We start from the raw sequence: 13,110 nt of genomic DNA, 5'->3' as shown, positions 1-13,110 counted from the left end.
ATGTGCTGACATCAACATTTTACCTTCGTTTCCTCTCACACAGTGATTTCTTTAAGGACCTTTGGAAAGAATTGTTCTATAAAAAGAGAGCTTCATTTTTAGTCTGTAATAAGGCACTGTAGTTTTCTGTCACTTGATATAGATAAATCATTTTAATGTAGTTTCACAGACCATTATAATTATCATAGCATAGAGAAAAAGGAAACATGACTGTCCTCCTTTATTCATTATCTGCCTTTTCTTTAGTCACCGGAAACTGGACTGATGTTGTAAAACAAATGTAGTTTTAAAAAGGACATTTTTTATACTTTATGTTTATCTGGGAACAAGAGAGTGGGAATTCCTGGGAGAGGCCACATAACAAACTGAAAGGGCAGATAAATCATCATTTTGAATGTCCATTTTGAAACAAACTGAGGCAGATAAATCATCTCACTGGAGCAGATACACGGCCTTGCCGTTCTGCACCACCCCTTCCAATCTGCAGGTATAGGAAAAAGCGCTTCTGTCTATACTACTGAATTCTGGTAAAGAATTCTGTATTGTCTACAGTCCAATGTTATTAAAAAAAACTCATATTATTTGTGATTTAAAAATTTTAAAACCCCCACAATCACAACTCAAAATCTATAAGCATAATCATCAGGAAAACTGGTCTACCACATTGCTAGGATTCACTGATTTAATGTGGGACATAGAAAAGCAGTGATGAAGTTGATCAGTGGTGGCACAGTGGATAGAGCATTGACCTGGGACACTGAGGTTCCAGGTTCAAAATCCCAAGGTCACTGCCTTGAGCACAGGCTTATCCAGCTTGAGCACAGGGTTGCTTGCTTCAGCGTAGGATTATATTTATACATGTGATCCCAAGGTCGCTGGCTTGAGTCCAAAGGTCACTAGCTTGAGGAAGGGGTTACTAGCTAGGCTGGAGCCGCCCAATCAGGTACATGTAAGAAGCAATCAATGAACAACTAAAAGTGATGCAACTACAAGTTGATGCTTCTCATCTCCCTTCTTCTCTGTCACTGTCTTGCTTAAAAAAAAAAAAAGCAGTGATGAGTATGGCTGGCTATGTTTTAGTTGGAGATTCTGCCTCAATATGAAAATGGATAATTTAATAGGTCTTTTCCGCTACTACTCATTTTATGAAACATTTTTAGATTAATGCAAAGATAATAAAATGATTCTCTGTGAAAGTAATGTATTACAAGGGCTAGTTGGGTCTTCTGAAGATTAAATGGGCATATTATATAACTGTGTGGCATAAGAGAATGCCCAGTATTTAGAACCAGAAGCCCAAGGTTTTGGCCTCAGGTACCTGTAAGCTATATGACCTGGGACAAAACAGTGAAATCTCTGAAGCCTGTCTCCTTATTTAAAGAGAGAATAATATCTGTTCCACCTCAAATAAGATAAGTAAATAAGAAAGAGCTCTATAAGCTATAAAGTTACAAATGTTAGTTCTATTTAGTTATGGGCTTACTAATCTATGAGAGCATGAAATCATATACTTACAGTTTGTCTAAATTAAGATATAGCATTATTTATTAAATATTTAACACTATGATAGAGAGCTACTTCTTAGATACTTATACCATAAATACCTTGACAAATTTACATTATTAACGCAGCTCTGAAGAGATGGATAACATATTAACTTTTTGTTTTTATTTCTAAAGTCTTTATTTAAATGCTTAGTTCATTCTTAATTTAATTTTTTTACTGATTGATTTTATAGACAGAGAGAGGAAAGGAGAGAGAGAAAGAGTGGAGGAGAGAGAGAGAGAGAGAGGAAACCATTCACTTGTTGTTCCACTTAGTTGTGCATTCATTGGTTGTTTCCTGTATATGCCCTGATGAGGGATCGAACCTGCAACATGTTTCAGGACAATGCTCTAACTGACTAAGCCAATCAGCCAGGGCCATTCTTAATTTTAAAATTCAATAACCTTAAAGGAACACATCTAGTTTCTCTTAACAGCACAGTTATGTAAGAGCCTAGTTTTTCCTCTTTCATTAACCTGCTTTACTTGTGGTCATTTAATTTTTAAGGTATATCTCTGTTTCCGGTAAAAGAGATAGAGGGGAGTCAAAGGAGAAAGATAAAAAGCATAGTCCACTAGAATCCTTTTGGTGCCGGTGGTAAGATAAGCTGGGGGGGGGGGGGGGTTAAAACTACTGGTGAAAATTTCTGAAAGTTACTTTCAACTGTCCATTTCACTAAGTTTTTTTTTCAGTCTCTGCTTAGAAGCTGTATCATCAGAAATGACGTTACTGACCCCCTACCTCAAGTAGCATCCCCCCATTCCTATCCTTCCATACTATTTATACTTTATTTATATGGCCCTTGTCTTACATGATATTATTTTAATTTTAATTTCCCATTAAAATGTAAATTCAGGCCCTGGCCAGTTGGCTCAGCGGTAAAGCGTCGGCCTGGCGTGCAGGAGCCCCGGGTTCGATTCCCGGCCAGGGCACACAGGAGAGGCGCCCATCTGCTTCTCTACCCCTCCTTCTCTCCTTCCTCTCTGTCTCTCTCTTCCCCTCCCGCAGCCAAGGCTCCATTGAAGCAAAGTTGGCCCGGGTGCTGAGGATGGCTCTATGGCCTCTGCCTCGGGCGCTGGAATGGCTCTGGTTGCAACGGAGTGGCGCCCCAGATGGGTGGAGCATCGCCCCCTGGTGGGCATGCCGGGTGGATCCCGGTCCAGCGCATGCGGGAGTCTGTCTGACTGCCTCCCCATTTCCAACTTCAGAAAAATACAAAAAAAAAAAAAAAAAAAAAAAAAAGTAAATTCAATATATATAAGAATGTTGTTCAGCCTGACCGAGCAGTGGTGCAGTGGAGAGAGCGTCGGACTGGGATGTGAAAGACCCAGGTTCAAGACCCCGAGGTCGCCAGCTTGAGCATGGGCTCATCTGGTTTGAGCAAAAGCTCACCAGCTTGAGCCCAAGGTCTCTGGCTCGAGCAAGGGGTTACTCAGTCTGCTGAAGGCTCGCGGTCAAGGCACGTAAGAGGAAGCAACCAATGAACAATTAAGGTGTTGCAACGCACAAAGAAAAACTAATGATTGATGCTTCTCATCTCTCCGTTTCCTGTCTGTCCCTGTCTATCCCTCTCTCTGACTCTCTCTCTGTCTCTGGAAAAAAAAAAAAAAAAAAGAATGTTGTTCACAGGTGTACTCCCAGAAGCTAGCACAGTTACTGCTACATAATGGGCCCATGTGAATGAGTGAATGAATGAGTGACTGACTAGATCCATAATATTCAGGTCCCCACATAAGGATACATAATGAAAGTACAACAGAAAGCAAAAATAAACATATTAAAAAGTAGTTACTAACTGTACATTTTCTTAGTGGCAGAGTGGTCTGGAAAGAAAAGATGTTTCAGGATATCTCAACATTTCAAACTGGTATGTTTACTGTTTTATCAGAAAAATATAAACACAGAGAAATATAAAATTAGGCTTCTTAAAGAGTTGGAAAGGTAAAGAAGGAAAAGTTGGAAAGGTGAAAAGCCTTCACTATTTTTGTTCTTAAACAAGAAATTAACTTCAACTAAAGTATATTGACAGTTTGAAGAATAAGCTCAAAAATGAGCTTTAATATAAAATAATATATATTCTAGATGGTAAGAAAAATAAAGGAGGAAAGAAGTCACTCATAAAATCCCACTGCTAACATTTAATAATGACTGCTGTTACACAGACATATGCTTATCTTTTTTTTTTAACATAATTTAAATCAGAATCTGATCTCATCTGGAAATTAAACTTCTTTCATATGGGATTATTCAGAAGAAAAAGAATACTATTAGAAAGAAAGTTCATTAAGTTTATTTGAATATGACAGTTTGTTTTAGATAGTCCTTTCAAGGAGCCTCAAACTCTGAAGTTAAGGAAAAATAGAATCCATCCTAATTTAAGACATATTTAAGAAAATAATATGAAAAGATTTCTTATATAGAAGGTAAGTATCTATCACTAACAAATACTTAGTTAAATTAAAAGGTTTAAATTTTGGTAACTTCTAGAACTCTTGAATTTTTTAAAAACTTTAAAAAAACAAATAATAACTTACCTATAGGATATCCCAGTGCAAAGTCATTACTTTGAGTAGCAAAAATAGGGAATAGTCCAGCTTTGCTAAATCGACTATCAGGACTGGCAACTAGTAAGGTTAATACACATACAATGAAAAATACAGAGGCTTTGGCAATTAAGATGCTATATAGGAAAGACCAATCCACATTGGAAAAATTAAGTACAACCATGTTTTTGAATAATAAAGCTGGGAGTGCAAATCTAGAGACGAAATTTCCTAGTCCTTTGGCCTGTGTTGATGTTATGACATTGGCCCTTCCTGCTACATAGCCACAAAAGACTATGCCAAAGCATTCTAGTAAGGCTGGAAAAAGCCTTGTTATTGACATTGAAGGTGGGTCATTCGTGGAATTAAATCCATGCATTACTGTTGAAGACAAAGCCTTGGTCATATTGACTGCAATGGTTAAGTTCTTGGCAGGTAAATCAGAAAAAGAATTCATTTTCTTTCACCCTCGAACTCCAATTAGATCTCTGAAAAGAAGAAAGAAAGATTCAGTGTACAATCAGTTGGAAGAATTCTAGGTGAAAGGATACATTGGCAAACTTAGACTTATTAAATGGCCAAATAAATATACATACTTTTCCTCAACTACCATCAGAGAAAAAAAAAAAAAAGAGTAGGAGTGTTTCCCAGCAAACAATAACTTTTTTTCCCCACGTGAAACAAGGGAGATAGACAGATTCCCACATGTGCCCAGACCAGGATCCACCTGGCAACCCCCATCTGGGGCCACGCTTACAACCTAGCTATTTTTAGTGCCTGAGGCAGAGGCTCCACGAAGCCATCCTCAGTGCCCAGGGCCAATTTGCTGGAACCAATCGAGCCATGGCTGTGGGAGGGGAAGAGAGAGGGAGAGAAAGAGAGAGAGAAGGGGTGGGGGAGGTATGGAGAAGTAGATGGTCACCTCTCCTGTGTGCCTTGACTGGGAATCAAACCCAGGACATCCACATGCAGGGCTCATGCTCTGCTACTGAGCCAACTTGCCAGGGCCAAACAATAACCTCTTTACACTCAAAGGCGGGTCAGTACAAAATATTTATGTTGCTATCCTATATTCAGTACCAGACCTGAGTAATACAGCTGTAGTGATGCCCTGGCCTCCTCTCCAGTGCTCCACCCTCGAGCTCCGCCTAGTGACTAAGAGCATGGAGCTCACAGAGTCTCTGCAGAATGTTTACCAGTATCCAAAGTCTCCAAAAATTTCAGTAGTTCTCAGGGTTACATCAAGGAGGCACACAAGACAGAAGGTACCTTTCCAGCCTATGGTCATACTTGACTATGGGTTAGGAAGAAAGGTATAGTAAAGCATCGTATATCAACTTTGAACCAAAAACTTATATTTTCTGTGCCTCATTTTCCTGATCTGTGTAATGGTAACAAAAGTACCCACCTCAAAGGAACCTGAGATTATTCAAGTAAAGTCCTTACATCTGGCACAAAGTAATCACTTAACAAAAGTTAAATATAATTTGGCAGCATTAAGAGAGAAAATGAAACAGCCTGACCTGTGGTGGCACAGTGGATAAAGCATCAACCTGGAATACTGAGGTTGCCAGTTCAAAACCCTAGGCTTGCCTGGTCAAGGCATGTAAGAGAATTGATGCTTCCTGCTCCTCCCCCCATTCTCTCTCTCTCTCTCTCTCTCTCTCTTTCTCTCTCTCTCTCGGTATATAAAATGTTTTTAAAAATTAAAAAAAAAAACAAAAAAAAAAACAAAAATTCATGGCATTCCACCAACCTACTCTTAGTTTCTTTTACACCAGCCAACATATTGGCATTCTTGAATGTCCCACAGTCCTTTGTGCTACATGGACTTTGCACACATGCAGTTAACTTGAAAATGTTCTCTTCTCTACCCACCCACTACTCCCTGCATAATAATACCTACTTATTCTCCAAATCATATAGTTCAGGAGTTGCTTTTATCAAATAAGGCTTTTCTGACTCCACAGCCAGCCCAGGAGTTTTTCTCAAATAAAATCGTGTTCTTTACCTTTAGGCCACTTTTCTCATGTTATACTTATCCTCTGCATTAGAGTGACTGTTTCAGATCCATCTACTTTGCTAGACTTTAGGTGCTATGGAAACACAATCTATGCATGTTTTTGCTTACTGTTTTTGCATCCCTAACATCTAACAGTGCATGGCACACAGGAGACTCCATATGTGCATAATTAATTCACTTTTTAGTAAATCAGTGTTCTTTTTAAGAACTATCTAGTTCACTGACAGAAAGCTCTCTTTGTTTTCTTTTATTTATTTTTTTAATTTAAGTGAAGGGGGGGAAATAGACAGACTTCTGCATGTACCCCGACTGAGATCCACCTGGGAACCCAATGCTCTGCCCATCTGGGGCCATGCTCGCAAATGAGCTATTTTTAGCTCCTGAGGTGGAGGCTCCACAGAGCCATCCTCAGCGCCTTGGGCCAACATACTGGGATCAATCAAGCTATGGCTGCAGGGGAGGAAGAGAGAGAGAGAGAGAGAGAGAGAGAGAGAGAGAGAAGGGTAGGAAGAAGGGTGGAGGAGCAGATAGATGGTCGTTTCTCCTGTGTGCCCTGACCAGGAATTGAGCCCAGGACTTCCACATGCCGGGTTGATGCTCTACCACTGAGCCAACTGGTCAAGCCTCTCTTTATTTTTTATGAACGATCAAGTATTCTAACTTTTTCACTATAACAACAGGTCCAATACCATACAATGTGGTTCTAAAATGCTTATAAAATGTTAAGGAACACAAATGTGTTGTAAAATGTTTTAAAGATGTTCAGAAAATGCTAAAGCAAGGAAAAATTCTTTATGCTAATATTACACTTTTCAGACTCCCCTCTTACTGCCAGGGACATATGAACATGAAGTTTAGACAAGTGCAACTAATTAGCTCTTAATAGCATCTTGAAAGTAACATGGCAACAACTGCCAATTTATAAGTAATTATTTTGGGTTAACCATTATATAAGGTAGAAAGTAAAAAAGCTCATTCCTGAAATTTACAATGTCCAAGTCAAGTTCTCAAACACACACATCACATTAAAAACACTGAGATGACAGGCTAGAGACCGGCAACAACTGATACTCAGGGGTGTGAATGAGGTAATTTTCTCTGTGTTATCCTGGTATAAACTGAACCTTTTAAAAACTTACATTTAATCTGGATTAGGACAAGTATTTTTATACTAGGATTAGATAGGAGTGGTCAATATTCACAAAACCTACAATATTCACATACCTGAAGTTTAGCAAGTAAGCGTCAAGTTATATCCTGGGAAAGCTACTGGTTGGTACAGGTACCCATAGTTGAAGTAGGAGCTGGTAAACAAACACAGGTGTTAAACTTTTGGAGTCCTTTAAGTTGTGAACTTGAAAAGGCAGTGCTAAAGACTAAGACAATAATGTAGCCCGTCTTCTAGGTCTTTTTCAAAGTTCCTTACATTTCTTTGCCTGGAGTATGAATAACTAATACTGCTCACCACCCCTTATTTGTACCACACTTGCATTTTCAATGTATTCCAATACTTTTTAAAAACAACAGTTTGAACTAAACTAGTGATTGTTCACTGAAAAGAGTCAGAAAGACATGAACCACCTGACCAGGCAGTGGCGCAATGGATAGAGTGTTGGACTGGGATGCGGAGGACCCAGGTTCGAGAACCCGAGGTCGCCAGTTTGAACGCGGGCTCATCTGGTTTGAGCAAAGCTCACCAGCTTGGACCCAAAGTCGCTGGCTCGAGCAAGGGGTTACTCGGTCTGCTGTAGCCCCCCCTCCCCAGTCAAGGCACATATGAGAAAGCAATCAATGAACAACTAAGGTGTCGCAACAAAAAACTAATGATTGATGCTTCTCATCTCTCTCCATTCCTGTCTGTCTGTCCCTATCTATCCTTCTCTCTGACTCTCTCTCTGTCTCTGAAAAAAAAAAAAAAAAAAGACATGAACCCAATTTGGGGCATTATCTCTTATAAACTCTTTGGCACAATCCCTAGCTTCTCAGAACCTTAGCTTCCTCAACTATAAAATTACAGTGAAAACTTCCTTAGAAGAATATTGTGAGGACCGAAGATTTTATACTAAGTTCATCACAGTATTTTATCACAAAGTAGTCTTTCCAGAAATGGTAGCACTTGCTATTAGGAGTTGTAGCCCTAATAGTAAGAATAATAACAAATTAAATATAATTCATTGTCCTATGCCAGGTCTTCAAACAATACATGGTATTAAAGATCCTCCAACTAAAACAGAAGGACAGGATGGGCCATAAAGTTATCCATTTTTATTTTATACCTAACAATTAAGAGTTCAATTTAATTGAGCTTGATCATAAATAGTTGTTAGCCGGGAAGAGAGAGCTCTTCATTTTTCTCACGGTGATGGTCAAATAGTTGTAGTAATGCCCAGTTTAACATTCAGTTAGTCAAAAATAAAGAGAAAAACTGAAAAGTAATTTGCTCCTTTCCATGAGGATTTTTTTCTTCTTTTTTTTCTTTTTTGAATATTCCTCAACATTATAAAAGCAATACCTGCTAGTGAGGGAAAGTCAAAATAATCAAAAAGGACTCACCAAGTTTTAGCTCTTCTTAATCTTTTTTTCAAATGGGAGAAAAATATGCTTTCTAAAGCATTCTTTCAAAATGAAGAGGAACCACAGCAACGGAAGTTTTAAAAAAAAGGTTACATCCAGTCTTTTCATCTCATTAAAACAAGGCTTGTTACCAAACAAGCTGATCCCTAAGAACACTCACTGACCACTCGCTGGAGCAGGGAGTGAGAAAATGCTATATACAAACCACTTACAACTACTTCGTATTTGATTTAGATAACATCAGAGAACCACTGAAATTCTGAACAACTGATTTTAAACAAAAATGGGGAAGAGGGTTCTGATTAACTTCAAAGAGAAAGCTTTCAACCTTTAGGCTATTTCTCAAACACCCAATATCCTTTATCCCATGGGAAAAGCTTTTAATACAGTGTGGTACTATTAAAGCCCTCTTCACATCAACAGTCACACCATCCACCCACTCCCACCTACTTGCAGGGGACCAAATGTCCTCCCTAGCGACCCAGAGTGGGGAGCATTATAATTGCTCCTCCCCTGTTGTCAGGGAGAGACTTTGGCCCTCCAAGATAAGGATGTGGAGAGTCGCTAACCAGATAGGCCGCCCAGAAAACAGCTACCACCCAATGCTTGGGCAGGCAGCAGTGGGAGTGGAGAGACAGCTTGGAGTCTGTGGCTGGGTTTAAAAGTTGTTCCTCAGCTTCCCCAGGGAATGGGAGTCACAACGTCATAGTAACTGACACGCTTCAAAAAAAGAGGTAAGGAAGAAAATTTGGGGTAACTCTTCAAGTACATGGGTAGAAACTCCCAGGAGGGCAGATACTGAGACCACCTCTTGGGAAAAAGGGAAGAGTCTGACAATGACAGGGTGGAAAGTGGTGCTCTTCATAAGTACAGAATAGCAATTCTGTCACCAGAGGGGACAAGCAAGCCGCTCCTTCCCTACAGAAGCCTTCCCGGGTGGTCCCGCACGTCCTAAAGGTGGGCACTGCGGGGCAGAGGCGGGCAGGCGCCGGCATTGGGCTGCGGGCCTGGGCTTCAAGGTCGGCGCTGCCCACCTACTCAGACCCGGGGTGGGGGCACTAGCAACCCATCTTACCTGCTACGTCTGCAGCCCCGGGGCCGCGAGGAGAAGGGAGTCGCTGCACGTAGTGGGCCAAGCAGGGAGGAAATCACCGTCATCTCCCACCCACAACCGTCCTCGCAGAGAGGCTGCCAGCTGTCGGCTGCAGCAGTTCAATCACTTTCCACGAAAGTGAGGTGCAGAGAAGCCACGATCGGGTCAGCTCCTCCCCGCGCCGGTCGTGCGGCCCCGCCCCGCCACCAGGCCCCGCCCCTGTAGGCCCCGCCTCTAGACCCGCCCGGTCTTCAGGCCCCGCCCTTCGCCGCGAGCCTCCAAGCCTCCCAGCCTCTGGGCCCGCCCTCATGCCCCGCCCCGGCACCGGTGTCCGGCCCCGCCCCCAGCGAGAGGCCCAGTCACTAGACTCAGGCGGTGGGACTTCCGGCCATCAGGCACTCTCAAGATGGCGGCCGCAGTTTGTATTTCTATTCTCCTTTAACGAGGTTTAGATGCAGAGGCCTTTAGTCTTTCCTCCAACCCCAGCTTCGTGTTGATCCGCTAATTCCTCTCTTAGTTAAAACTAGTCATGTTTAGATCAGAAATAAACGCAAGGACTTAAGAGTCAGAGCTGGGTCAGAATCTCACCATCCACTCTCCCAAGGCAGTGTGACCTTGACTTTCCTAAATCAGGGATTAAAATGTCTGTGAAGCTTTAGCACTGTATTTGATTTGGAATAAGCTCCCAATCTGATTGCTTGTGTTTCTATTGTGGGGAAACTATATGCATAGGTCTACTGTGGGTCAAATAAGTTTGCAAATATGATGTATATGTTTGTTTGCTTATATAAATAGTTTGCATTGGGTATGGGGGGACAGGCTGTAAACTGGCAAGGTCCTTATAGCCTAAGGCTTAGTTTTAAGACTAAGCCCTTCCCACCCTTTTAATACGAAGATCTCAACACTAAGCTTTCCCCCACATGCTTGACTGTTCCATGATGTGGGGTGGTGCATTCTTATGAGGAATCCCATTTATGCCTCAGATAAGTGGCTTTGTTTCAGCAACTTCCTTATTTGTATATTGGCTTAAAGGCTTTAATTTCTACACTATAAAATAAGGGACACCAGGGGCTCTCAGTTGTGACATCTTAAGACAAGCGGTGCAGGCCACCAGCCATGAAAACTGAGTACATCCAGTACATGGCTGGAGGAAAAGAAAAAAAGATAAACAACCATTAGAAATGTAGACCCAACATCCTTCATTCTATGAGTCAGAGACCCTTATCAGAAGTTTATGTTTGAAATTCTCCACTGAGCAATACCCCCCCCCCCCGTTGCTATGCTGCGCACTACCTCCCTAGTGAATAGCTAACTGCCACATCTGCTTCTGTATAATGCTTGCTCAGCCTAGATAGCCACCCTATAAAAAGGAGCCATTTTAGAAGCTCGGGGCTGCAGTGTTCCCTTGCGTGGGTTGCCTGCAGTCCCTGCGCAGGTTTGCAATAAAACTTATAAAATTCACTTTGGGTTTGCTGTGGTGGTCTGTCTCCTGGGATGTAACACAGTCTCGGTTCCTGAAATTAGCATAGCAGAGGAGAGGCAGCCAAGATGGTGGAGTGCTAAAGGAGAAGCCAGTTTGTGCAGAGTTTGTGCAGGGAGGAGATGGGGGAATAGAGGTAAATAAGGCTGGTGAGGTAGAAACCTTTGATTCTAGGAATACTTGGATGCGTCAGTGGCTTTTCGAGCCCCGAATGGAGAGGGAAGTGTTTTCCCACTGCATGTATTTCTCGCCTGACAGTTCTTGGCTCCGTTGTTTCATTATCGTCTACCCAAATTCAATGAGAACCTGCATGTGAATGGCCATGATGGTGGCCCCTGGCCATACATCTGCCAAGAGGAAACTGGTTGTATTGATGGAAAAGTTACAGAGCTTCTTGAAATGAAGGCATGCCAAATAAGCAGGTGTAAAGCCAGTAGCCACGGCCATCAACACAACCGCCTGGCCCGTGCAGGTTTGCATTGGATTCAAACAGTCAGTAATGAAACAATAGAGCCAAAAACTGGTGGGCCATTTTTAATCCTAGCTTGCACCTGACGGGCAAGTAAAAACACACACTGGGCTCCAAAACCCACTCATTCAGGGCCCACAAAGCTACTGACTTATCTGAATTTCCTAGAATCAAAGGTTTCTAGCTCACCAGCCTTATTCACCTCTGTTCCCCATCTTCTTCTCTCTGCACAAACTGCACTAACTGGCTTCTCTTTCAGTACTCCGCCATCTTGGCTGCCTTTTCTCTCCTCCACGTGGCCTTTCTCTGCTCTCCTCTCTAATGCTAATCTCAGGAACCCGTCTGCCCCACTTTATAGTATAGAAATCCAAACCTTTAATCCAATATACAAACAAGGAAGTCTCTGATACAAAATCACTTATCTGAGGCATAATGGGATTTCTTATTAGAGTGCACCACCCCACATCATACAATCAGTTAAGGGTGTGGGGAAAAGCTTAGTCTTAAAACTAAGCCTTAGGCTATAACGACCCAGCCTGCTTACAGCCTGTCCCCCATAAACAATGCAAACTATAAGCGAGCAAACATATATATCAATTTACAAACTTATTTGACCAACAGCAATTCTTTCAGTATGTCTTTTCTTTCAACATTGTTATAATGTTCATGAGATGCTAAGAATTGACTTCATTTACATTATTTAGCCTATGGCAAAATTGGTTTCATTCTATGTTGTTTCCATGCAGTTCTGAGAACCCATCCAAAATGTTAAGTGAGGACTTAGAGTGTAGAGCTCCCTTTTGAAACTAGAAGGAATCTTGAATTTGAATTAGTATTTTGGAATTAAAATTATTTCAAACTAAGAAACGTAACTGGGTCCCACTTAATATCACCACTAAGCACCTGTTTTTTGTAAAGCCTCTAGTTTGCTTTGCATCTTTAATTTTTTATCTTGCAACTTGTGACTTCCTATCATCTTCTCAACACTAAGCTTTTCCCCACACCCTTCTCTGCACCTATTAGAATACCATCTAGTTTTCTGACCTTTGGTGGCACAGTGGATAAAGCGTTGACCTGGAAATGCTGAGGTCGCCGGTTCAAAACCCTGGGCTTGCCTGGTCAAAGCACATATGGGAGTTGATGCTTCCAGCTCCTCCCTCCTTCTCTCTCTTCTCTCTCTCTCTCTCTCTCTCTGTCTCTCTCTCTCCCCCTCTCTCTCTCCTCTCTAAAAATGAATAAAATAAAAAGAATACCATCTAGTTTTAATGTAAAGATACAAGAATATAACTTGAACAATCACAGTATGCTAAGGATTGATTAAAGGATCTGAAAACTAGCTTGACCTGTGGTGGCGCAGTGGATAAAGCATCGACCTGGAAATGC

At 41.5% G+C, this 13,110-nt stretch overlaps 1 protein-coding gene across 3 annotated transcripts in view; it reads right to left on the bottom strand.

Annotated features, from left to right (window-relative positions):
* The window catches only part of GPR155 (G protein-coupled receptor 155), a 48,140-nt gene extending 38,177 nt beyond the window's left edge, over positions 1-9,963 (bottom strand). For all 3 annotated transcript variants that reach the window (XM_066279409.1, XM_066279411.1, XM_066279410.1), the window contains exons 1-3: positions 9,761-9,963; positions 7,336-7,415; positions 4,080-4,576 (exon numbers count right to left, since the gene is read on the bottom strand). In XM_066279409.1, coding sequence (XP_066135506.1) covers positions 4,080-4,545 — 466 coding nt within the window. In that variant the 5' untranslated portion in view covers positions 4,546-4,576; positions 7,336-7,415; positions 9,761-9,963. The remainder of the gene's footprint in view (positions 1-4,079; positions 4,577-7,335; positions 7,416-9,760) is intronic.
* Between the last annotated feature and the right edge of the window lie 3,147 nt (positions 9,964-13,110).

This window comes from Saccopteryx bilineata, chromosome 5 (genome assembly GCF_036850765.1).
Source record: "Saccopteryx bilineata isolate mSacBil1 chromosome 5, mSacBil1_pri_phased_curated, whole genome shotgun sequence".
Lineage (NCBI taxonomy): Eukaryota > Metazoa > Chordata > Mammalia > Chiroptera > Emballonuridae > Saccopteryx > Saccopteryx bilineata.
Note: the sequence above shows the minus strand (reverse complement) of the source record. Positions and strands in the feature narration are given on the sequence as shown.